General features: G+C 52.9%; 1 protein-coding gene across 2 annotated transcripts; it reads right to left on the bottom strand.

Annotated features, from left to right (window-relative positions):
* Positions 1-1,560: 1,560 nt before the first annotated feature.
* TRIM3 (tripartite motif containing 3) lies at positions 1,561-26,091 on the bottom strand. 2 transcript variants are annotated; one of them, XM_067750075.1, is made up of 12 exons: positions 25,944-26,091; positions 17,404-17,569; positions 11,710-11,941; positions 11,334-11,485; positions 10,927-11,107; positions 9,913-10,645; positions 9,704-9,807; positions 3,828-3,995; positions 3,470-3,638; positions 3,145-3,215; positions 1,983-2,123; positions 1,561-1,860 (listed from the first exon to the last, which is right to left on the bottom strand). In XM_067750075.1, exons 2-12 carry the CDS (start codon positions 17,532-17,534, stop codon positions 1,708-1,710), a joined length of 2,235 nt encoding a protein of 744 aa, XP_067606176.1. In that variant the 5' UTR covers positions 17,535-17,569; positions 25,944-26,091; the 3' UTR covers positions 1,561-1,707. The 2 variants fall into 2 exon arrangements, with proteins under 2 accessions (XP_067606176.1, XP_067606175.1); XM_067750074.1 differs by lacking the exon at positions 25,944-26,091 and adding an exon at positions 25,608-25,764.

Below are 26,091 nucleotides of genomic sequence, written 5' to 3'. Positions count from 1 at the left end.
GTCAAGGCATATCTTCCACTCCCTGTCACCCCTTCCATCTACTTCTGGGCCCAAGGTCTGAATTGGAAATAAAATGCCCACTGTGATCAGATCTAGGAAAAAGTGAGTGACCGCCCCCCCCCCACACCACCCCCCGCCCTGGCTTGAGATGACTTCTGCATGGCTTAGGCTGGTGCTGGGTGACTGACGATTGAGCACACCATCTCTGCTGGCCAGGGCATGGGCTCAGGCAATCCTACTCCTAATTGGCGCCAGGCCCTGTAACACTTGCCTTAGAGCCTTCAGGGAGTTCATCTGTCCCTCCACCTGCTTACCAGGTCCCAACCAGTGGGGCCAAAAAGCACCAGGAAGGTGAACACACCATGTGGTCCACACGGTGTCCCTTCAATCTCTGCAAAGCCCCTATGGTCTTCCACAGGTCCATGGACAGACCCTCCCACCCTAGCCCTGGGAATCATGCTACACCAGGACGAAGTCTTGAGCTTCCCCATGACCTCTTATAACCAACCTTCCCAGATCCATCACTCCCCAGGTATTGTTGAGTGCCTTCTCTGCCAGTTACCATGCTAGGTGCAAGGGGCGTAAGAATGAGTAAGGTGCTATAACTTACCAGTTAGGAGTATGACACCTACAGATTCAAGACTGGGCTCTGCTCTTACTCAGCAATGAAGAGCAGCTTCAGCCTTTTGTAGACAGGGAGAATCACAGTCCCTACCTCCCAAATCACAGAGAGCTAGTGGTAATCATCTCTGGAACTGCAGCCAAACCCTGGCAGAACAGAGCTCAGGAGGGGATGCTAGGACCCTTGTTCCACTGTGGGGAAAGGGCAGCAGTCTTGGCACGAACAGCAGGAGGGGGAAGCAGAGCTCCGAGCCTCCAGGACTGAGTTCTAAAATCGGCCACGGAGCCTCCCACTGCCAGCTTCCACCTGGGCTCGTCCCAGGTCCCTAACCCAGGCCTGCGTTTCAAGGATTGCTGTCATCCCTCCAACTGTTCTCCCTACAGCTGCTGGCTGTGTTCTAGGCCAGGGTCATTTCTCAGCCCCAGAGCAGATAGCCAAAGGACTTACTATTTCTGCAGGAGACGTGGGTCTGGGGACAGGCATTCAGAGGTGGCTGAGCCCCAGGCGTTCCCCCTCTCTGCTCTCCTCCCCTGAAGCTTCAAAACATCAGGGCACATTTGGGAATCGGGGTCCCCTTCCCAGCTGCCTGCCCACCTTTTCGTCAAGAGGTAGTTGCACCCTCCCCTCCCCTCCCAGCCCTGGCCCACAAGAAAGCAACAAAACCATCGTGGTGAACACATCTATTTAATGTGAGGGGTGGGTACTGCTGTCTCTGTCAGTGCGTATGGGCTGGTAGGGAGACAACCAGAGGGACTTCTGCCCTGGAGTAAGAGGCTGCTCTGGCCCCAGGCTGGGGGGGTGGGGAGCAGACCGAGGGCTGGGGTGATGTGTAAGGAGGGGAGGGGAGGGTGAAGCTCTGCACACATCCTTGGGACCATGGTCCAGGCCCACCCAGTCACCAAAGCAAGAACCGAATAAATAAAGTGCAACCGTGGGGCTGGGAGGGGGGAGAGGGAGGGCACCGGGCGCACCCGCGCCCGCAGCCCACATTCAGTGCTGCCAGGTCTGGCCCACCTCCTGGCCAGACCATCTTGTCCAATCACCCCTATGTCCGTCCCTCCAAGAGCCAGGCAGGTCCCGTGCAGCTACTGGAGGTAGCGATAGGCCTTAAAGCAGTGGTTGCCCGCGTCGGCCACCACCACGTGGCCATCCGAGGTCAGTGCCAGGCCCTGCGGGCCATACAGTGGCTCTGCAGATGTGTTGATATAGGACAGGAAGGAGCCAGAGCTGTCGAATACCTGAGGGACGAGCAGAGATTGGAGGGAGCCGTGAGATCAGGCAGATGAGTGGCATTTGGGGAGAGGGTGCCTGGGGCCCAGCGGGAAACCTCACCCTGGTGCCATCCCCGGGCCTTCCTCACCTGGATGCGGCTGTTGCCCCAGTCAGCCACAATGATGTTTCCATTGGAGTCCACGGCTACTCCCGTGGGGGCATTGAACTGCCCATTGCCCTCGCCGTGGGAGCCGAACTTGAAGAGGAACTCTCCGTCGGCACTGTACACCTGGCAGGGGAAAGGGCTGGGGACTGGGGACCCGGCCTCAGGCAGAAGGCGGGGCCTTGGAGGAGGATGGGGTGAAGCCCCAGGGCTGAGGACCCCCAGATCTGCAGCTATAAACCAGTTCTTCTTCCCAGGCTTCACGTCCATGCATGCCACTGCCTACTGGACATCTCCAGCTGATGTCCCTTGGGCAGCTTATCTTCCCTGGAAAAGTCCTTCCCATCTTTCTCCTTCCCAGTGACTGGCAACACCCAGGTAGCCATGAGTCATTCTCGACTCCACCTTCTCCTCTGTTCGACGGCCAATGAATTACCACAACCCGCTGATTGTATCGCAAATCTGTACCCTATGCATACATCGCCACTGCAATGGTCCTCAGCTAGATTACTGTAGAAGCCTGATCTTCCTGCCTCTAGTCTCGCCTCAGCCAGAGCGATCTTTCTAAGACACACAGGACTGCATCACCCTCCTGCCTGCAATCATTCAGTGACTCCCCATAGCTCTTAGGAAGAGAGCAAGCCCCTTGAGGGAATGAGCAAGGCTCATTCTCACCTGGCGCCACTCCCCTCTTCAAACCTCATCTGAACTACTTGTAGTTTCTTGACTACATGGTATGAGTTCCCACCTCCTTGGCTTCTCCTGTCCCCCTACCTTCTGGTGAGCTCCCACCTGTGCTTAGTTCCACCTGAATCAAATGCTCCTGCTACCCACCCCCCCACCTCACTCAGCTTCCCTGCACTCTCCTAGCACAGAATGCATCACATCACACTGTAATATCCTGGTACTTTCTTCTCTTCCCCACTAGACCATAACCAATAAGATAGGGAATGTATTTGCTTTATTCATCACTGTATTCCCAGCTTCTAGCATAGTGCCTGGGACAACGCGGCCACGCCATAAATGTTAATTGTTCAAATGAATGATCTCAAGGGGGAGAAAAGGGAGGTAGGTGAGGGAGAGAGGAGTCTTGTGCAAGAGGAAAGGATGATGGAACTGTGGTCATAGAGGGAGGGAGAACACTGACCTTCACTGAATGGTTATGGAAATCCGTCACTACAATCTCATTCTTGTTGTTCACAGCCACAAAATGGGGCCCTGAAAATACAAAGTGGGCTCTCTGGCAGTAAGCCAGGATACTGAGTGGGATGGGGGAGAACATCTGGGATGACAAAGCTGTGGTGTGAGGAGAGCGGTGGGGTCTCTGGGATGATGGTGCTAGGGTATAGTGAAGGGACGGGGTCCCCTAGGGTCAAAATATAGGAGGAGGGGGTCTGTAGAGCTGGGACATCCAGGGGAGTTCTCTGGGACTGGGGTATCAGAGACTAGGTCTCTAAGTTCTTTCCCAATACCTGCAAAGTGGCGGTCGGTGGCCCCGCGGCCCCCAAAACGGCCAACCAGCTTGCCATTGGGCTGGAAGGTAAAGACGCAGCAGGACTTGTTGTCGACCACGATGATATGCCCGTTCCGGTCTACAGCCACTCCCTTGGGGCCCATGAGGCGGCCAGCTCCAAGCTTGGTCTGGAGGAAGGGGATATCCGTTAGGGGCTTTATCCCGCCCCGTGGGGAGAGTAGACCCAGCCTGGCACCAAAGCAGAACCTCAGGCTGAGGATGGATCGAGCAGTCCAGGCCCTGACCACCAGAAGGCACTAGAATGGTCATCTCAGCTGGCCACCAAGGGTGCAGAGTAGAGACAGCAGGCCTCTCACCTTGAACTTGCCCTCAGGGGAGAAGATGCTGACCCAACGGTTGTCATAGTCTGCCACGATAATGTCTCCATTGGTGTCCACGGCCACACCTGTGGGACGCTGCAGCTGCCCAGGCGAGCGTCCTCGGACCCCAAAGCGGAACTTGAACTGGCCTTCATTGGAGAAAACCTGGAGCAGAGGAGCAAGGGAGGGAGGGGGCAGGAGGGGAGAGACTGTGGTCACAGAGGGGAGGGAGCAGGACCCTGAGGGAGGAGACCCGCCCCCATTCATTCAGCACTCAACAAGCACTTCTGACACCCTGCCGTGGGTAGAATCAGACGTTGCCAGCGCAGACCTTAGGGGACAGGCAGCAGAGGCATGAATGGGACTGTGAGAATGTGAAAGGGGTGAGAGGTGGTCCAGGAGCAGGGGCAATCTGAGCTAAAAGCCTAATAAGGACGCCAAGAGCTGAACCAAAGTTGGCGAGTAAAGAAGGAGGAAGAAAGGTGTTTAAGCAGAGTCAGCAGTACGCAGAAGGCACAGAGTCCAATAGGGGCGCTGCTTGAACTCAGTATGGGCCCTACTTGCCTAGTGTGGATGGAGGGCAGTGGGCACTCCCGTGAAGAACAGAAGGAGTAAGGTTTTATTCTGGGTATGATGAGAATTCACTGAAAATTTCTGAGCAGGAAAGTGACAAGAGGAGATCTGACTTTGTAATATAATAAGAAATATATTTGAGGGACTTCCCTGGTGGCACAGTGGTTGAGAATCTGCCCGCCAACACAGGGGACACAGGTTCGAGCCCTGGTCCGGTGAGATCCTACCTGCCGCGGAGCAACTAAGCCCGTGTGTCACAACTACTGAAGCCCGCGCACCTAGAGCCCCTGCTCCACAAGAGAAGCCACCACAATGAGAAGCCCGTGCACCACAACAAAGAGTAACCCCCACTGCCGCAAATAGAGAAAGCCCACGCGCAGCAACGAACCCAAGGCAGCCAAAAATAAACAAGTAAATAAATTTGGGGGAAAAAAAAAAAGAAATATATTCGGCCTTTGTCCCCAGTGCCTGGCACAGAGCTCCTCAAACCCTTAAAATTTCCTTATCAGTAAGTGTCTTTTGTCATTCATAAGGAGTCTCTTTTGAGTTTATGCTAATGAGGCGACTTGGGTGGGGGTGGGGGGGCTAGATTGCTTCAGGATGGGGCTGGTCACCAGAAAGACCATCTGATTAAAGGGTCGGAACTTTCAGCTCTACCCACCAACCTCTGGGAAGGAGAAGGGGTGGGGAGCACAGATTAAGCTTTATAAAAATTCTTGAACAAGAAGATATGATGAGCTTCCGGGTTGGTGCCAGGAGGGTGTGTACCCCAGTTCCACAGGAACCAAAACTCCTTATACTAGGGACTCTTCCAGACCTCACCCTATGTATCTCTTACCTGGCTGTTCATCTGTATCTTTTATAATATCTGTTACAGTAAACTGATAAACGTAATTAAATGTTTGTCTGAGTTCTGTGAGCTGCTCTAGCTAATTAATTGAACACAGGAGTGGGTTGTGGGAACTTCCACTTTATAGCTGGTTGGTCAGACTACAGGCGACAAACTGAACTTTCGATTAGCATCTGAAGTAGGGGCAGTCTCATGGAACTGAGCCTTCAACCTGTGGGATGTGATGCCATCTCCAGGTAGATCATGTCGGAATTGAGTTGAATTTAAAGGATCCCTGGTCAGTGTCCACTGAGAACTGGAGAACTGCTTGGTGGTGTTGGAAAAAGCACATGGGAGCTTTTTCAGAAAGAGCACCCTGGCTGCAGGGAGGAGTCGAGACTGGAAGCTGGCCGGCCAGGCAGAGGTGCTGCAGTGGTCCAGGTGACAACTGATGATGGCTTGGACCAGGGCACTTCCTGGAGGGAAGTAGATGGATCGAGAGACATACAGGAGGAAGACTCCACAGGACTTAGCAGCAGACAAGAAAGGGGTAGGTGAGGGTGGGGGAATGGACATGGATTAGCCCGTCCAGGCTATGAGGCTGATAAGGTAATCTGGACAGAGGAGACCTTTCAACCTCTCACCCTCTTGTACTTCTTCCACCTTAGCAACATGCTCCGGTCTCACCATCCTAAAAGCACCTACGATTTTAATGCTCCTCTCCTCTATAGCTAAGCCTTCTTGCTTCTCCTTCACAGCCACAACATCACTCACTGCATAAGGCTCACACATTGCTTTGTTATAACTCCAGGGACACAAGATAAATCAGAGGCAGGAGCAGCCCTGGAGGACTCAAGTTATGGGCCTTGGCCTTGTTCTTTGATCCAGATGTTCTCCCTCCTGCGTGGACTGAGCCCCCCGCCCCTGCATCATCTCTGTTTCTTAGGCCCGCAGGGCTGTTTGAACTGGTCTCACCAATGGACATCACTTCCTCCTGATGTGGACCTCCCATCATGCCCTTCCCTGGCTGATCAGAAGTGCCCCTGGCTTCTGCCCTGGTCCCCTGTGGTTGGACAGCACTTGGAGAAGGTAGGCGCCACGGGCTGAAGAGGTGCTGTGAGAGGGACGAAAAGGTACCACCAGCTGGGTAGTGAGGCAATGTGTCTGCCTCCTCCACTCCGAGCAGCTTAGTTTCTAGCTCAACACTGAGGCTTTAGGGGGTCTTCCTCTTCCCAACCTATCCTAACCTATCCCACCCAGTACACCTGGCCAACTCCTACTCATCCTCCAGTTCTCAGAATTTCCAGGTCACTTCTTCAGGGAAGGTTTTGTGTTTTTTTTTTTTGTGGTATGCGGGCCTCTCACTGCTGTGGCCTCTCCCGTTGTGGAGCACAGACTCCGGACTCGCAGGCTCAGCGGCCATGGCTCGCGGGCCCAGCCGCTCCGCGGCACGTGGGATCTTCCCGGACCAGGGCACGAACCCATGTCCCCTGCATCGGCAGGTGGACCCTCAACCACTGCGCCACCGGGGAAGCCCCAGAGAAGGTTTTAATGATTAACTCCATCTCCTAAATCAATATACACACATAAAGTTAAGTCTCCGTGATATATGCTTTTTAGCTCTTTTCATAACGACTGTCACTCCTGTCACTAAATAACCGCTAAGTATCCTTGTCCCCCGTCTAAGGATGTAAGCCCCAGGTGGGGCAGGGACTGTGTCTGTTTTGTTCGCTGCTGCATTTGCAGCACTGGAATAGCAACTGGCACACAGCAGACGTTCAACAAATGAATAAATCCGTCAGCTCACTCCCAGACCAGAATCGCACACCTCCCCTTGGATGCCGCACAGCTATCTCAAACCCACCGCAGGCAAAAGTGAATTCATCAACTTATTCCCAGGCCCGCTCCCAAATGGCAACACCGCCTACTCAGGTCACCAAGGCCAGCGATTCTTGATCCCTCCCTCTCCCTGGATATCTGATGGCTCGTCAAAACCTGCCATATTCGCTTCCTTATCTCTAGAATCTGCCAGTGCCCTAATGTGATGCTTAACATCTCTCTCTTTTGCCGTGGTAGCAGTAAGCAACTTCAGGATCTGAGTCTACTTGGGGGAGAGGCCAAAACAAAATAAAACGAACAAACCAGTGATTGTGGCAGAGAATGAAAAGTGCTATATGGCAAAAGGCTGAGGGAGCTTGGAGGAGAGTGTGATTAGCATTCTGCCTGAAGGAAATGAGGCTGTTTTCACAGAAGAGCTGATAAAATTTCTGGACTCAGACCATTACACAAGGATGTAATATATCCAAATCAAATTCTTCATTCAGAATCACAAAATGTTTCTTCTTTTCTGTCAGCTGATGCTGATTCAGCACAAGGAGAGGATTTGCCTCAGCTGCCACCACAGCCGGGTCCAAAGGAGAAGTTCACGAGAGCCCCAATCCTCATGAACTGAGGGGGAGTCACAGTGCATCTGGGAGACCCATAGCAGACCTGAGGACCCCAGAGTGAGAGAACCTCAGCTTTGGAATCGAGAGCCAGGCTCCTAGCAGCTATGAGGTTGCTGCATGGGTGGCAGCAGGGGCAAGGAGGACTGAGGTAGTAGAAGGAAGTGTTTGGAGGGGGAGGGGCTGCACTAGGCCCTCCCTCTTAAGTCCCCACCCTGAAACAACAGACACAGGCCCTCGTCAGGGAGACCAAGTGGCACGTCTTTCCGGGGATATGAGTACCCGTGTGTGTGCACCCCAGGGGAAGTTTCCCAAACCTCAACTTTTGTGCCAAAAAGCATCCTTGGCATAAGAAGGCAGAACGGAGCTGGAGGGTGGAGGCTGCGACGGAGCAAGGCCTCAGCGCCACCCCTACCCATCCAAACCCCTCCACTTCTCACCATCCAGCCTGGACCCAAACGCCTCCCCGCGTGGACCTGAGCTTCTCCTTTCCTCTGCTCTTAGGAACAAGGTGGGAATAAAGGCAGGCTAGACAGGCTTGGGAATATAGCCATGGAAGAGTTCCTGGCTCTTTCAGTCGGCTAGGTGGAAAGCAAGGGCCAGGAGGAGCTGATGCTGAGGTGACAGGCCTTTGACAGAGCTGCATCTGTGACGGGGGTACCCAGGCAGAGGGTCAGGAAGAAGTTTAAATGTACAGATGGGAAGTAAGGATCTTCAGGGAAAAGTTTTACTACCTGACAAAACGTTTCCAAGAACTGAAAGCTTACAGTAGTTAGAAACAATCCTGTACAGAATAAAATCAAAATTCCACAGCTTCCTCTCCAAAACCATTTACAGCGTGACCTCAGCTACTCCACTTCTGATAGCAATCTCCCTCCAGCCACTCTGGGACCCTTCCAGTTCCCTGAACAACGCCCTATAGCACCTTCCCACCTCCTGGCTTTTGTCCCCACCTGGACAATGGTATTTTCAACAACAGCTAAGAGTCAGAAGGTTCACTTGGTGCCAGGCTCAGTACATGATGTCATTCAATGCTCCCAGCAACCCTCTGAGGTATTCTTTTCCTAATTTTACACATGAGTTAACCTAAGCTCAGGGAGGTCACATGACTTGTCAGTAAGTGGCAGCGCTAGGATTCAAGCCCAGGTGTCTGGTTTCAGAGCCTGAGCTGTGAACTGCTCTGCTGCGCCTACCATACTGGTGGCCGTCACTGGCTCTGCCTGTTCGTAGGCTCACTACAAGGAAAAGAGAAAACCGCATTTTCTGGCTTTATGGAGCTCAGAGTGCAGCAGAGGCTACGTCCATTCAAGTGGCAGATGCTTTACTCAGGTGTGTGAGGCGCTGGGAGGGCCAGAGGCAGGACCACCTATGAGGATGCACTATAGTCTAGCCACTGGAAGGCACCCCTTTTCACAAGTTATCCCCGTTTGACTGTCTAGTCAACTGGACGTTTGCAGAGACGGGCACAGACGACACGCATTCTGGGTCCACACAGGCATGTTGGAAGATAGTGCGGAGCTGCACTTTTGTGCCAAAAAGCATCCTTGGCATAAGGCGGACTTAAGAAGTCCGGCATAAGAAGTCAGTCCGGCGGACACAAGAAGGCGGCATAAGAAGTCAGACTGCATCCTGACCACTGTGGTGGGCAGAAAGTGAGCCAGCCAGGGACTCAGGTGGAGGCAGAGGGGAGGGAACAATGAGCCGGATCTTTGGGGTCCAGGAGCTGGTCTGGCCTGAGCCACAGCCTGGGAGGTAGAGGCCGCCAGCACAGTCAACCCCAGTGCCTAACTGTGAAGGTGCTGGTTACTGCTGTGGCCCTTGTGGAACGGATGGCGAGTGAGTGGGGGAGGGGTGGTGCTGTGATTCATGGCCCTTCAAGTAAAGGTACTATCTGTAGGGTTTCACCCTTCAGGAGGCGACCTGTATACTTTGTTGGGTTTTTGTTTCTTTGTTTTATTTTTGTTTTGTTGTTGTTTTACTAGGCTGTAGCTTGAGAACTTCTATTTTGGTGTTAGGGGAGAGCTTACCTGGATACATTGGTTGTTGCTGTCTGCTACCACTATGCGGCCGCTGCTGGCTGCGGACACACCCTGTAAATTGGTGAATTCACCCTTCTCCCTTCCACGACTGCCTGTGGGGAAGAAACGGGATGGAAGCAAAAAATTCACACTGAGGTCATTTTGAGTCTCTGGCCCCGCCTCATCCCCCCTCTGCCTCCGCCCAAGGCTCTCTGTACCAACGCGGAAGACGAGCTCGTCCTCAATGGGGTTGTCCTTCCGTTTGCCGCCGGTGCTGTACATGGAGCTGGGCCTACGCACCGCCTTCTGGCGCACGTGGCTGCCCGGGCCTCCAGGGGACTTGACGCGGCGCTTGACGTCGTCCGGGGAAGGTGGCAGGTCCCCAGGACGCAGGGCCCTCACGCGGAAGGGGCTGCCGCGCACCGGCTGTCCATAGAGCAGCACCGAGAGGAGCAGCTCGCCTTCGGAGCGCGCCGTGTACACCAGCTCGTACGTGCCGTTCTTGTGGTCCACCACGGGCACCGGCAGGCGTGTGCCGTCGGGGCCTGTGATCTCCGCGCGCAGCTCGGCGCTGCCTGTGCGCACCAGCCGCCCATCCTTGTCTTTGGTAGTGACAGTGAGAGAGGCGGGCTGGCCCACCAGCGCCTGGCGCAGGCCCTCGCCAGTGGCCACCGTCTCGTGTGCAGTGGCGCTCGTAGTGAGCAGCGCACCCAGATTGAGCACCGATCGCCGCAGCCCATCGACCTCGAGGACCAGTTCCAGCTGCGCGTTCTCGTGGGGCCGCTCCGGGAAGGCCTGTGCTGCCAACGCCGCCAGCCGCTCTCGCATGTGCTTGCGCACGAGCAACACCTCCGGGGCCGAGCCCAGGCGCAGTGCCTGCTCAGCGAAGCTGCAGCTACTGCCGATGTGTTCCTGCCCCTGGCGCAGTGTGTCTAACTGGGTCTGCAAAACCTGAGGAGGGGTCAGGGGAGGGTTGGGTAAGCAGGCTTGTGGAGGGGAAGGTGAGGGGGGTGTCTCTGTGATCCCTGATGAACTTGTACTATGGCATGAAGGGAATACAAGAGGGTGAGTGTGGACGAGGGACACAGATGCCCGCAGTACCTACTGGCCACGCCAGAAGGGGGCAAGTATAGACTAGGGGAAGGGGTGCACGCGTGTGGGGAGCAGGGGACGCGTGGAGGCGACAGGCCATCTCATGATGGGCGGTGGTGGGAAAGGGTGAGCGGACACACCTTCTGCTTGGCTCCACAAATGGCCTCCAGGTCGCTGACCAGGGCCTGCTTGCGCTGCTGCAGCGCTTGCTCCAGGTCCTCGAAGGCCGCGCTGATCTGGGCCAGGGCCTCTGCCTTGCGCTCCTGCAGCTGCTGGTTGATGCCCCCCACTAAGGCGATGGCAGCGGACAGCTGTGGTAGTCTGGGGAGGGGAAACAGCTCATACCAGGGCTGCTTGAGGATGCCCTCACGAAACTGTCCCTTCTCCCTGGAGACCCTACTGCCGCCCTCCAGGATTTCCGCTCCCTGAGACCCCCCCTACCCTCCCTGAGAATTTTATCTCCACCCTCCCGAAGGTCCCTCCTCTGCCCCCGCTGAGACACCATCCCAGACGGCCCCACCAGCCCGGGCTCCCGCCGGGCGCCTACCGGCCGCGCACCGCCTCGAGCTGGCGCTGCAGGGCCGCCTTGTGCTGCTCCACCACGTCGCGCAGCAGCACGGTGCCGTGCTCCCGATGCTCGCCGGCGCGGCACTCGCCGCACATGGCCGTCTCACAGGCCTCACAGTAAAACTCCATCGTCTGGCGGCGCAAGGACTCCCATCAGGCAACGACTAGACACCACGCTTCTCTGTCCCCTGCCCTCCCCCACCCCACCTGCCTTCCTTGCCTCTCACCTTCCAGGTGCACCCACGCTACCTGGACCACTTAGAATACCCTCTGACCCGCAGCCACTCGGCCCCTCCCCCGACCTCTCCTCCCCCTCCACCCCAAGTCCTGGCCTCACTGGGCCTGCTTGGGCCCACCTTGCCTTCATGGTTGGGGCAGGAGAGGGGGCGGCCAGCCACTGCGCTGAGGGGGTGGGGGTCCTCGGGGTCGTGGGCCCCATCAGGTGCCTGCTGCATGGCCTCCATGAGGCTGCTGATGAAGAAGTTGTTCTGCAGCGCAGAGACGCCCTGCTCAGGGAGGATGGACGTCTGCCGACACACTGGACAGGACAGCGTCAGGCTCTGGGCAGGGATGTAGTTCTGGAGGCATCTGGCCGGGGAGGAGGGGGAGTCAAAGGGATGAAGTGGCAGGGCAGTGTCAGTGCACCCCTCCTGTCACCTGCCATGGGCGCCAGTCCTTGTGCTCACAGCTGTGCTGTCACATTCGTTTAGAAACCTCTCTGGCCAGCACACGCATCTTGTCCTAACAGCAGGGGTAAAAGGCCTCACCTCTCACAACTGAGTGGCAACACACCCCTGACGTCTCTCAGAGGATCAGACATACACGCATTCCTCACAGTGTGCACAGACACAAGTTCACCTTTCACAGGTGTTTACAAACCCTTCTCACAGAAAATGTGTGACTACCTACCCCCGCACCATTAACTCATTAAACATTTACTGACTACCTGCTCTTGCCAAATTTATGCCAAGCTCTGGGGATACAAAGATAAAGCACAGTGCCTACCTCTAAAATACTCCCCGTTTGTAGAGAAAAAAGTAACAAAATTAGAGTTTGTAGAAGTAAACAGTGTGATGATTAAAGGCATGGGTCCTGGAGCTAGGCTGCCTGGGTTCAATTCCCAGGTCAGTCAACTATTATACTGTATGACCCCTGACAAGTTACTTAACTTTTATAAGCCAAGGATCTCTCCTTGGTAAGACGGAGACAGTACAGGCTTCACAAGGTGTGGAGAATTAAATGTAAAGTGCTGACATGCCTGACTCAGAAAGTACGATATATTGTAGTATTACAATACTATTATAATACTAATTATAGCTATTAGTATTACCTGCCATTAATATAAGGAACACAGAAGGGGCCTCTGGTAGTAGAGAGGGTAGCCAGAAAAGGCTGAAGAGGAGGTGACGTAAGCAAAATCTTCCTGGACAAATAATTTTTTTGTTTGTTTGTTTGTTTGTTTTGTGGTACGCGGGCCTCTCACTGTTGTGGCCTCTCCCGTTGCGGAGCACAGGTTCCGGACGCGCAGGCTCAGCGGCCATGACTCACGGGCCCAGCCGCTCCACGGCATGTGGGACCCTCCCGGACTGGGGCACGAACCCGTGTCCCCTGCATCGGCAGGCGGACTCTCAACCACTGCGCCACCAGGGAAGCCCAATAAATAATTGTTAGTCTGACCAAGAAAGGTGCAGGGAGAGGAGGAAGGGTGTTCCAGATACAGAAGGTGGCCAGAAACAACATGTATGAGTAGGGAATTATAAGCAGTTCAAGGCGGCTGGAGAGGACGCCCAAGGCAAGGAATGGTAAGGGAAGTGTGGAGAGAGAGGCGTGGGCCAGTTCATGGAGGGCTCCTGGGTCACGTCAAGGAGCTTAGACGTTATCTCAACAGCACGAGCGAGCTGCAGGAGCATGGTACAGCCAGCTTTCCATTTGATCTGCCTCTGTGTGGAGGGTGAACGTGAACATGATGAGACAGCAGACAAGGGGCAGGAGCACCGTCCTCCTCAGCACCCAGCTACCATTTATTAAGCACGATGCGGCAGGCTGTGCTTTGCACTTGGTGTTTGTTAATGGACTCAGAAAGGGTAAGTGGCCCAAAGTCACAAAGCTAGTGAGCACGAGAGCCAGATCCGAGGCGAAGCACGTGCTTAACCAAGGTGCTCTTGTAATAGTCCAGGCGAGAGGTGAGGAAGCCCTGCATTTAGGCAACAGCAATGCAGACGGAGGTGGACCAAATTTGAGAAGTATTTAAGAAGTGCAGCCAGTGGGCAGTGTTGTCTGATTAGATATGGGGAGGGAGAGATGAGTCTCAGTTGACTCCCAGATTCCTAGCTTAGATGACTGAGTGACATTCACCACGATGAGAAACACAGAAAGAGGACTGGTTTACAGGGAAGTTCAGCCTTGCCCCGGTTGAGTTTACTGTAACGGTGGGACATCCAGGCAGAGGGGATCGGTAGACAGCTGGGGAGAAGGCAGGTTAGAGATAAAGACAGGGAGGCCATCAACATTTAGATGTAGCCATGGGAGACGATATGATCACCAAGAAGGGGATTACAGTGCCAAGAGCAGGACAGAGCACCCAGCAAATACTGAAAGAGGAGAGCAAAGAGGAACGGGCAGAGAGGTAGGAGGAGAGAGAGTGTCAGGGCAGCAAAGTGAGTAGTGCAATTTCAGAAGCAGGGAATGAGTGGTCATCAGTGTCAAAAGCAGCTGAGGAGTCAGGGAAGCTAAGGACTGGAAAATGCCCACGGAAACTCGCAACTGTAAGAGTACTTTTGTCTGTAAGGAAAACAGTGAGTGGAGGGAGGGGTAGAGGAAGGAAGGCTTGACTCTTGCCAGTTGAAGAGTGAATGGGAGGTTGGAAGTTTGAGTAAAAAGTAGGTTGATGGGTTAGATGGCAGCTGGGAGGGACAGAGGGACAAAGGAGTGTTCTTATCTGTTTGTAACGGGAGGCTTGAGCACGTTTCTAAGTTGAGGAGCCAGTAGAGGAGGAGAGAGGGAAGACACTAGAAGACATGGGACGAGGTCTGGGGATGGGAGAGTGGCTCAGGCTGGCTTGAAGAGAAGGAGTGGACCCCATCCTCTGGATGGAGGGAGGGGAAAATGAGGTGGATGCACTTGAGCACAGGGGGCAAAATTAGAGAGAGGATGCCCAACTTGCCTCCGGCAAGGTCAGCTGCTGAAAGCGAAGGAGTGGGGTGGTGGTGGGAATCCAGGGGGACAGGGAGGCTGGGATCAGTCACTGAACGGAGCGGGAGAGGAATCTTACTAGAAACAGACTGACGGCGGCTGTGTTTGGAGACCACAAATTTGTGGAGGGAAGATTTACCTGTTGCAAAGTTTCCCACATCCTCAATCTCTTCTCTTAACGTTCTCTACACTTCTTGATCTGAATTAATTAATTTTTCTTTATTTAACAAACACTATGTGCCAGGCACAATGCTAAGTGCTTCACAAATATTAACTTATTTGTGACCTAGATTCCCCTTCAGTCTTCTCGAGTTGAGAGTGTTTTTTGTCTCATACTCCACATTCCTCAGGACCAGAAGGTGGGGTTGAGTCCTCCCCGCCCCCAACTGGAACATTTCTAAATTCTTCTCCTCCAGCTCCTTGGAAGCTCAGGCCTGTCTACAACACCCCTCCCTGACGTTGTCTCCACTGACTCAATGGTTGCTTCCCCATTGGCCGAAGTCTTTCTTCTGGCTCACTCTCTTCTGTTACCCTCCCTCCCACCCCAACACACACACACTCCTGCCATCATTCTCGGTGGCTCTGACATCCACAGGGTGACCCACCCACCATCAAGATTTCTTAGTTCCTAAGCTTCCTCTCAGCCCCTCCCCCCGTGATCTTTTCCTCCAGTTCACCTCAGCTATCCAGTCCCATGCTCCCAGCACTACGTATGTCTCATCACCCATCACGGCATCAACTATGAAATCTGCATTTCAACCATTCTACTCAGCTCCCCTGTAATTCTCTCCCCAGCTTTGCTGAATCTGGAGTTTACCCTGAATACCTTTGAACTCATCAAGATCTCCGTCCTGCGTGTCGCACATACCTGGCTTACGACTGCTTCCTAACTGGCTTCCTGTTTCCACTGTTGCTTCTCTAGAGTCCACTCTCCAAACGACAACCAGAATGAGCTTTAAAAAAAATCTAATTTATGGAATTCCCTGGCAGTCCAGTTGTTAGGACTCCGTGCTCTCACTGCCGAGGGCTCGGGTTCGATCCCTGGATGGGGAGCTAAAATCCCATAAGCCATGCGGCGCGGCCAAAAAACAAGTCTAATTTATGTCACATTACTTCTCTGCTAAAAAAAAAAAAATCCTCCGGTGGTTTCCCACTGCATATAGAACAAAATCCAAAACTTGCCTAAAACCGCCAAGCTCCCCCGTGAACTGTTCTGACTCTTTCGTACCTCACTTCATCCCACTTTCCTCCTCACTCAGTCACGCTGGCTTCTCCCCTGGTCTCTGAACATGCCCCACTCACTCCTTTCTTAAGGCCTTTGCATGGAACAGCACGAAGATAATCCTGTTGCCTGGAACAATCTGTACATGTCTGTTTCCTTCTCATCCTCAGGTCTCAGGTCAAATGTCACCTCCTCGGGGAAGCCTTCCCTGATGACTCTACGTAGACTATCCCCTGGCCCAACCGCCCGCACTTACTCCCTGTTTATTTCCTGGAAAACACTTAGCCCAAGCTGTGACTCTCCTGTTTGATTATTTGCTTGCCTGTCTGTCACCTCCCACTAGAGCATAAGTCTTTGAGAGCAGGGACCAAGGGATAAATGAATGAGTAGTATTAAGAGAGAAGGCTCTGCAGTTAAACCTGGATTCAGACCTTGACTATTGACTTGCTGCGGAGCCTCAGAAATATCTCTTAATTACTTAATGACTCTGAACCCTAGTTTCCTCCTCTCTAAAATGGGGATAATAAAGTATCTGTTGTGAGGATCAAGTAAATCAATACGTGTAAATCACTTAGCCAGTCCCTGGCAAACAGTAAGCAGTCAATACACGGTAGCTGTTGTTATAATTTCTCCGGCACTGATTTTCTCCAGGAGCGCTCAGTGATCTGGGTATAGGAGAAGGTATGGAGCTTTCCAATTACAGCTCAGATCCAGGATTGAGCTTCTGCCACGTGGGTTTAGAAAAGGACAAAGGCGTGTGGGAATCGTAGAGGCCTATGGCCCACCATGGGATTCAGGATGGGTAGGAAAGGAAGGGAGACCAGGAAGGAGACGGTGGCTGGGAGAAGACGGAGCAGTCAAGGGCATTGGACATCTACATCCAGTCAAAGCTGGTGTAGTGAGAGTGGGGTAATGGAAGCCAAGAGTGGGATACTGGAGTCTGTAACCACAGAAGAAGTGGTGTTATTCTGGGTGATGGCAAGATGCAGGGCGTCGTTGGGAGGGTGTCTGACGGAGGTGGCACGGACTACATTTATCTGTAGTCTGACTGTAAGATGATTTGATTACTATCTTTCTCCTTCACTATACTGTAAGCTCCTTAAGAGCAAGGATCATACCTGTTTTTGCTTATCACTGCTTGCCCAGTGCCTGGGACAGGTCTGGCACATAGTAGTTGCTCGATAAATAAATATTTGTTAAGTGAATGAATAATAGATAGAAGCCCAGAGGCTGGGAGGGGTTGCCTTTCATTCAGTGCCTCAGGACAACAGTGAGGACAGGCAGGGAGGACAGACCTAGTTTTGAACATCCTCCCACTGGTCAGAAAGTTCTGGTACCAGAGCCGGTTGAGAGTGTCAGCTCTGCCTGATTTCTCTGGTGGTGTCGAAGGCTGCCTTGGGGTTTGGGCAGGGGCAGAGGAGGCCCTGTTCTGGGCAGGGGCCACAGCCCAGTGTTAGGAACCTCTGGTCCTCTCACAGGTTCTTGCACCGAACCCTTACCTCCTGTAGGCTGGGGTTCATCTCCTCCCCTCCATGTGTGCACACACCTCCCTCACCTCTTACAGGTTTACACATGCCACTCCCTTCTCCGGGGGGCCTGCGAGGTCCTCATCCCTCCCCGGTACACACACCCTCACCTCTCACAGAAGGTGTGCAGGCAGGGCAGAACCTTGGGGCACCGGTACCGATCCAGGCAGATGCTGCACACCAGGAACTGCTTGTCCATTGGCTGGACCTCTGGGCCAGGGCTGTCCTCCCTCTTCGCCATGGTGCCCGCGGATGGCACCTGCCACTCACACCAGCCTGTGTACGGAAAGACGGTCAGCACCAGGGAAGCCAGCAAACCCTCTCCCCACCTGATCCCCCACAGAGCACTAGCCCCATCTCTTCTCTGCCAGGGACCGAGCAGGGTGAAGAACATGGACTGAGTATCCTCCGGGCCTGCTGCTCTGGTTAAAAGCACAGGCGTCAGGTTAGATTGATTTAAACCCAGCTCAGCCTCTTGCCAGCTATGTGACCTTGCACAATTCATATACCCTCTCTGAGCCTCAGTTTCCTAATTTGCAGTTATGGAAATAATAATCCCTACCTCAAATGGTTGTTTTGAGAATTTGCGCTAGTGTATGTCAAGTGTGTGGTACGGGGATGCCCTTCACTGACACACCCAGCCTTCATCTCCTCTGCCTCCCCCAAACCCTCCCCCGGGAGACTTTCCTGATGGAGTGTCTCTCCTCTGACCACCTGCAGCCCTTCTATCTATGCTCTGACCCACCTCCCAGCACAACTGCCCGGGATCACATTCTTTTCCACATCCAATCAGTATCCAGGTCTCGTGGATTCTGCCTCCCAAATACCTTATCCCCTTTTCTCCAATTGCACAGATACCACCCCAATTCAGGTGCCACCAATTCTCTCCAGCGATACAGCAACAGCCTCCTAACTGGTGTCCTTCTCCTCGCCTATGCCTTCTCATCCCTCTCCCTCACAGCCAGAAGGAGGCTTCTGAACACACATTCCACCTTATCACTAACTCCCTGTTTAAATTCTTTCAATGGTTCTCCATTGTCCAGAGGACAAAGTCCAAACTCCTTAAATTGGCCAACAAAGCTTAGCTTTGGCCCATACCTCCCTCTACCACCTCACGTCTCAGTATTCTATGAGTAGTCACACTGGTTTCTTTCTTTTCAGTTCCTGGAAAACTCCTTGTTCTCTTTTGCTTCTGGGCAGTCACACATTCTGTTCCCTCTGCCTGAGATCCTCTGCTCACCCCCACTTCATCTGGCTAACTCTTGCTTATCTTTCAGGTCTGCACGTAAATGTCACCTCCTCCAGAAGGCCTTCCCTGATTTCCTGAAGTCTGGTGAGGTGCTCCACCTTTATGTCACTCTGCACCTTGTCTTTCCTCCATCCTGGCCCTTATACACTATACTGTAATTTTCTTGTTATTTCTCTGCTTTTTCCAGAGTTCTTGAGGAGAGGCATTATATTTTATTTCTTTTTTATTCCTAGCACTTAGCACAGAGCCTGACATAAGGATTGGTCTATATTTATTGAATTAATTCAGTAATTCAACAAATATTTATTAAGTGCCTACTTCGTACAGGTGCTGGGGATAGAGTGATAAACAGAACAGATATGGTCACTGTCCTTGTGGTGGGGAGGTAGTGAAAAGTAAATACATGAATAAATATATAATTACAGATTGGGAGAGGGGAGTGTTACACAGAAGAAAAGGATGCTATGAGAAAGAATGCTTTTTTGATTGGGTGATTGGGGAAGGCCTTTCCAAGCAGGTAACTTTTAAGTAGAGCGTTGAGGGCTAGAAGGAAAATAGTAGGGATGAGGGTGTGGGCATCAGAGAGTGAGGGAGGGAAATCATTCTAGGCTGAAGGAACAGCATGAAGGAAAGTCCTTAGGCAGAAACTCACTGAGAACCCAAAAGGGTTCATGTGGTCAGAGCAAAGGGAATGAAAGGCCACAGGGGAGTTTGGGAAGGTAGGCTGGAATGAGATCACAAAGGACCTTGATGTTAAGAATCTGGGTTCTATCCCAAATTGGGAGGGAAATGATGCAATTTACAAAAAATAAAAATAAATTAAAAAGCTACACTGGCAGCTATGAGGATTGAAGAGGAGCCAGGGTGGAAGCAGGGAGACCGCTTGGGAGGCTACCCCAGTTCTTCAGGTAGGCTGATGTTGGGTATTAGCAGAGCTATAGGCAAAAAAGTGGACTGATTTGAGAAATAACCATGAGGTTGAGTCAAAAGGACACCACGATGGACTGGATGTGGGAGGGGAAAGGAATGACAATAAGGCCTCCCAAGTTTCTCCCCTGAGGATGCTGGGCTATGCCTAGAGACAGTGAAAGCTAAGGAGCTGATTTGGGCCATTCCATTTTAACCATGAGACGTCTGAGAGGTGCCTGTGTGATACCCAGGTAGAGATGTCAAGTAAGAAATAGAATATAGGAGCTCCAGGGAGAGGTCTGGGCTGGTTTTTGACTTGGAAGCATTGGCATATTAATGACACAAGGCAATGATAATGGATGGGACCATCTAGGGATAGAGAGTGAAGAGCGAAGGAGAACTCAGAGAGATGGGAGGAAGACCAAGAATGTGTGGGGTCAAGGAAGTCAGGGGAGGAGGGGCATTCAAGAAAGAAGGAGCGGTGAAGTAAGATGAAGACTGGAGAGCGTCCACCAGATTTGGCTGTGGTGGAATGGGAGGGGCAGAAGTCAGGTCAGAGTGATGGAAAGATGAATGGAAATGAAGAAATTAACACAGCAGTTGTAGACAATTCAGGAGAGAAATCTGGCCATGAAGGGAAGCAGAAAGAGAGCCAGACTACTTCAAAACAGGCAGTGACTGGGAGCAGGTCACCACTATCTGTGCCCAACTCGATGCACCACGGCCCTCTCTGAAAACAATACGTGAATGAAGAATGAATGAATGCATGCAGTGGGGCCAGCCCAGAGTCCAGAGCTCTCTCCAGGTTTGCGGAGGGGCAGGAGAGGGGCTCAGCTGCATGTGCCTTATGTTTATGTGAGGGTGGGCATGGATAGGGTAGGAAGGGCATCCCTGAATGTGGACAATGGGATTCTGAGGTTCTTTCTCCAGATGTGCAGGGTTCTGAATCTGGAGACTTAATACAAAGACAACAACATAGCAGGAGGAGGACAGCCCGAGGGTTGGCAGAGGGAGCAGGAGGCCGGAGCCAAGCTGAAGCTTCTGTTTGGCGAAGGGGAGGGCTGAGAGGAAGAGTAGGAGTGGTCTACTGGGCCCTTCTGGGGCAGCTGGAAGTCAGGCTCCGCCTCTCTCCAAGCCCAAGGGGCTCTCCCAGCCTGTCACACAGGGGCGGTGATTGGGCAACATCCAAGCACGGACAGCTCCTCCCTGCCTTCCCCTTCCTGCTTCAGTTCCCCACCCAGACGTGCTGGGCATGCAGCCGCTGAGGCCACACCCCTGCCTAAATCACCAAGACTCCCTTCCCCTCCTGGGCTTTTACTCCCACCTCTCCCATCTCGCTGCTCCTCAGAGATCTGCCCCCGAGGTCCTATAGGCCATGGTTTAAACAGACTGTTTATCACAGCAGGTACTTGGAAGATCTTGAACTCAGAGCTGAGATTTCACCCTCCTTCCTCGGGCTGCCTACTGCCATCTCTGCATCCCTTATCCTTCCCATCTTTTAACTGAGGTTCTAAAGGCACTTCATTTCCTTTTTCAGCATTCATTCAACACCTCTGCTGGGCCTGGGGATACAAAGATAAATACTCGCAGCTCAGCCTTCATGGATTCCACAATCTAATAAATCAATTAATGTAGTGCAATACGGTGAGGGCTATGCCAGGGAAGCACAGATTGCTGAGAGTCACCTAACCCAGATCTGGGGCGAGGGAAGGATGTACAGAAGGCTGGAGGTCCAGAGAGTCCTCCTGAAGAAAGGGCCATTCAAGAGCTCCAGGATGGGTAAGAGTTAAAGAGAGAATGGTGCCTTCTGCATCAGGAGACTGAATCAAACACTGTGACAGGGGAGGACTAAGAAATGAGATGCAGTGGTAGGCAGGAGCTAGATCATACAGATCTTTGTTGGCCTTATTGAGGAGTTGAGACTTTACCCTTCCCTGCTAGGGGATTAAGGCTTTATCCAAAGAGCAAAGGAGCAGGGTGGGGAGCTGAAGAGGGTTTAAGTATAGAGTGAGAGAGCAAAAAGAGTAAATTTTTGACTGCACTGTGGGAAACAGTTGAGGGGTATCATGAGCAGAAAGTTAAGAGACTGCCATGATATCGTAGAGGAGAGATGACGGTGGCCTTGATTAGGGGAGTGGCTAAGGGGAGGTTGACAGAAGTGGATTTTATAGGGAGGAATCAATAGAACTTGGTGACCAGTTGGTTAGATATGAAGAGTAGAGGGAGAAGAAAGAATTAGAGATGATTCCTAGTTTTCTGGCTTGAAAACTCTGAAAGACAAGCAGTTTGGATGGGAGGGTGACAGGCTCAGTGTTTAGTAAGAGGAATCTGAGGTGCCTATGGGACATTTGAGAGGTCCAGCTGGCAGGTGGAAAGACAAGCTGGAGCCTAGGAAAGAGGTCTGGCCTGGAGATATGGATTTGGGAGTTGGTGTAGAGATGGTACCTGAAGGCATGGAAGTGGATGACATCACCCAGAGAGGGCACAAGATGAGAAAGAAGAGCCTGTGACTGTGCCCCAACGAACCTCAACATTTAAGGGACAGGCCCAGAAAGCAAAGCCTGAAAAGAGGGCTTCCCTGGTGGTGCAGTGCTTGAGAATCTGCCTGCTAATGCAGGGGACTCGGGTTCGAGCCCTGGTCTGGGAAGATTCCACATGCTGCGGAGCAACTAGGCCCGTGAGCCACAACTACTGAGCCTGCGTGTCTGGAGCCTGTGCTCCGCAACAAGAGAGGCCGCGATAGTGAGAGGCCCGCGCACCGTGATGAAGAGTGGCCCCCGCTTGCCACAACTAGAGAAAGCCCTCGCACAGAAACGAAGACCCAACACAGCCAAAAATAAAAATAAATAAATTAAAAGAAGGCTCAACATTTAAAAAAAAAAAAAAAGCCTGAAAAGAAATTGAAAAGGTGTGGCCAGAGAGGCAGGAGAATCAGGAAAGAGATATGAAAGCCAAGGGAGAAGAGAGCTTCACGAGTAAGAGAACAATCTTCATTGTGAAATGCTGCAAACAGTTCCCATGATCTAAAGCCCAAAAGAAGCTGGTATTAACCTCAGAGAGTGTGGTTTCTAAGGGCTGGAGGAAAGGAAGCCAGATCCAGGGGGCTGAAGAGGAAGTTGATTGTGAGCAAATGAGGACAGCCAGTGCTGATTCCACCTGATCTTTGACATCTGCAAAGGATGTGTTTCAAGGCTTTTCAGTTTCTCCAAATTCTCAAACAGCATCTAATTTCCTCCATGACTTCCTCATACAACCTCAGGAGAGTCCCAGTATACATGACTGACACAGCTGTGAGTGAAGGTAGGTGACCGAGGCATTGTTAAAAAGTGGATGCAAGAGGCCAGTTAGGCTCACTTGCTTCTGAAAATGACTCACTCCTGGTCACTAGCCTCCAAGTGTATTTGATCATTTTAGGCTTCAGTAAAATGACAAATGACTGCAGGCTACAGTCTTTGGGTTTTCTTTGAAACAGATGAAGCCTTGGAGGAGGTGAAGTCCTCAAAGCCAAGGAATCCTTGCAATAAGATTGGCAGGGAAGGAAAATGATGAAATCTGCAGTACCAACTCTCCCACCCACTACTGCCAGACTGAGTAAGTAGGTGAATGAACCATTCAATGAGCTGATCAACCTATCAAACAATCAAACTTCCTGGGCCCTCTGCACAAGGCCCTTAAAGTGGTTACTGGAGACACCATGCTGAAAACAGACACACTCCCTGTCCTTCACAAGTTCTCAGACTAGTGTGGGAAACAGACATGGAAATATACAACTACCATGTGATAAGTGTCATGATATTGACATATTCAAACTGCTATGGCAGCAAAGAGGAGGAAGTACCCAACTCTGAAGGTGGTGGAGAATAAAGAAGACTTGCAGAGGAAGGCATATATGAGCCGGCTCTTGGGGGACAAATAGGAGTTTGATAGGTACACTGGGAAAACAGTGAGTAATGGAACAGAAGCATGAAAAATTAAGAAACACAGACCAGTTGGGCAAGAGAGCAAGACTCAAAAGGGCAGAGGCTGTACTTGATGCTATCATAACCCACTCAATGCGAGTTCTCCACTTGCCTCTCTGGCTGCTCCTTCACTGTCCATTCCTTATACGTCTAGCTCCTCAGGGCTTTGTTCTAGGGCCTCTTCTCCCCTCACTTTCATACTCTGTCTGGAAAATCTCACCATCTCCCATGGTTTCAGTTACCATCCACTTGCTAATGACTCCCAAAGCCTTATCTCCTGTGCAGAAAACTTCTTGAACCCACACCTGTATATCCAGCTGTACCTTGGACATCTGTACAGGGATGATGCTAGAGACTAGTCTAAAACTGAATTCCCTTTCCCCTAACCTACTCATCTTGCTGCGTCTCTCATCTCAGTAAAAGCCACCACCATCCACCTAGCCACATCAGCCAGAATCCTGGGAGTCTTTTCAATTCCTCCTCTTCTTTCAACTTTCAGATATAAGGTATGACTATTATCCTTGCTTCTGCTCCTAAAATGTGTCTAGGTTAAAAGTCAGGAGATCCAGGAGTTAGTCCTGACTCTCACTAATTTCACCAATGCAAGGTAAGACTCTGGACTACTCCATCCCCTTACTTGCAAATTGGGGGAGGGTATCTTTTTCTTCCCCAAATCTGAGATTCCCAAGGTTTTCTGTCCAGCCAAAGGTCCCTACAGACTGTAATATGCGCCCATGATTAAATCCAATCTTGTACTACCTTGAGTATGATTGCTGGTTTCCACAGGAAGGCTAGGTGTGTTAGAGAGTGGCTGTAGTTGTCCCCACCTCCCTTCCAAAATAAATGTTTGCTGAGTTTAGGGCACCCATGACACTCCCCCTGGGCAGCCCCTACCCTAGCCTAGCAAAATGGTTTTGCTCCATTTTTCTGAACACAGGCTGTACTATATCAACTATGGGCCTTTGCTCAAGCTCTTCTCTCAGCAAGAATGCCATTGTCCCCTAAGTGGCTGAGGCAGCACCTGGCACACAGAGGGTGCTCAGTATATGTTGGTGATAAGAGAGCCATGTTTAAATCACTGCAGTATCCTCTCACCAGACAGAGAGGCAAAATCAAAGGCAATAACAAGACAAGTGAACGAAGTTCCAAGGAAAACGACCTCCACTTATCATAAAGAAGCTTTCCCATAGCAGAAGTAGTAAGTGCTCTGTCACTGGAGGCATGCAAGCCAAGAGAAGCAGGACACCTGTCAGGCCTGCAGCTCTGGTTCCAATTCTGCAGCAAGTCAGAACCCTGCTTAGGGAATGAATGGGCACTGATGAGGTGGACAGACAGGCAGGGAGAGACCTGTGAAAAAGACCTCTGCACCTGCTCCAACCTACCAGATCTCATCTTCCTACAGGGGCCAGTCCTGGGTTTTTGCTTTCCACATCGGAGACCCACACACCAGGAACAAGCCCAGGGCTGGCCTTTAGTGGACTGACCTCCCTGGGGTGCAGCCTGCCCCTCCAACCTGCAACCATCTGTCCCTGCAGGTTTGCAGCCCATGATCTGAAGCCAAGTCCAGAAGGGAGGAGGCCAGAACCAGGGAGGAGCCTGGGGTCCTCCAGGCGGGGCCCAGGCTGCAGGGGAAACAGAAGGGTCCTTTCCTACAAGAAACAGCCTCCGGATGCGGCTTCCTGTCCAGAGCCCAGTGCTAGAGGAGGAAAGGGTGTCCTCTATGCCCGCTGGTGGGCCTCTAGGTGCCTGAGGAGGGAGCGGGTAGCAAAGGGTGGAAGTGTCTGCACCAGGGAGAAAGGAACCCTCGGACAAGCGGGGCCACAAGATTCCAGAGTCCCACTCAGCAGCCCCACCCGCTCCCCCACCCCCCACCATCCTCGGCCGCAGCGTTCGACACCCTCCGCCAACATACACAAGCTCCCAAACCCCGCGCTCCTCCAAGGAAGCATCACCCATCCACCCGCGCCTCCCCCCTCAAACATGGACCTCACGTGAGCAGCCACAGCCCGAAGAATCCCCCCACTGCTCTCACGGACAGGGACACGCCTCACGTGGACAGAGACAGGCACAGCTTTTGAAAAGCATCTATGCCCTCACCCACTGACACTCGGACAGACACACCGCCGCTCGCACCCGGACCGGGACCTGGGCAGACAGGGATACAAACGCACCCCTGGGGGCCGCCCGTCGCACTCACCGCGGCGAGGCAGGATGGGAGGGCCAAGACCCGGACTGCGGCCACTCCGAAGGGCCCGCGGCGCTGCTGCTGCCAGCGCCCGTCCGCCCGGCTCTGCCCGCGGCGCCGCCCCACGTCCCGCGCCTCCGCCTGTCCCCGCGCCGGCGCCGCCGCCGGACCCGCCGCACAGGCCGGAGGGAGGGGCCGGGGCGGGGCTGCGGACCAGCCGGGGGAGGGGGCGGCTCGGAGACCGAAGACCCACCCACGCCCCGCCCGCCGCCACGGAGGCCCCGCCCGCCCCAACCCCACCCGCACCGCTCCTCCAACTCTCCCGAAGCTCCTGCAGGAGCTGCCTACCCTGTCGGGCTGGGGAACCCTTGAGCAGGATCCCGGATCCCGGATCCTCGATCCCCGCCAGCCGCCTCTGGCTCCCGACGGCTCCAGGAAAGGGCAGCGCAGTGGGTCTCAGGGACTGGGCGGACGCTCCGTCACGAAAAGGCAGCTG

The sequence above is a fragment of the Pseudorca crassidens genome, chromosome 9 (genome assembly GCF_039906515.1).
Source record: "Pseudorca crassidens isolate mPseCra1 chromosome 9, mPseCra1.hap1, whole genome shotgun sequence".
NCBI lineage: Eukaryota > Metazoa > Chordata > Mammalia > Artiodactyla > Delphinidae > Pseudorca > Pseudorca crassidens.
The sequence above is the reverse complement of the archived record's forward strand: the minus strand, read 5'-3'. Positions and strand labels throughout refer to the sequence as shown.

Excerpts from the sequence above, each read along its gene's own strand:
- TRIM3 (XM_067750075.1), bottom strand. The coding sequence starts at position 17,534 with ATGGCGAAGAGGGAGGACAGCCCTGGCCCAGAGGTCCAGCCAATGGAC. Across the intron at positions 11,486-11,709 it reads GCCCCAACCATGAAGGCAAG|ACGATGGAGTTTTACTGTGA; the intron begins GTGGGCCCAAGC and ends TTGCGCCGCCAG. Across the intron at positions 1,861-1,982 it reads GGGGCAACAGCCGCATCCAG|GTATTCGACAGCTCTGGCTC; the intron begins GTGAGGAAGGCC and ends CTCGTCCCTCAG.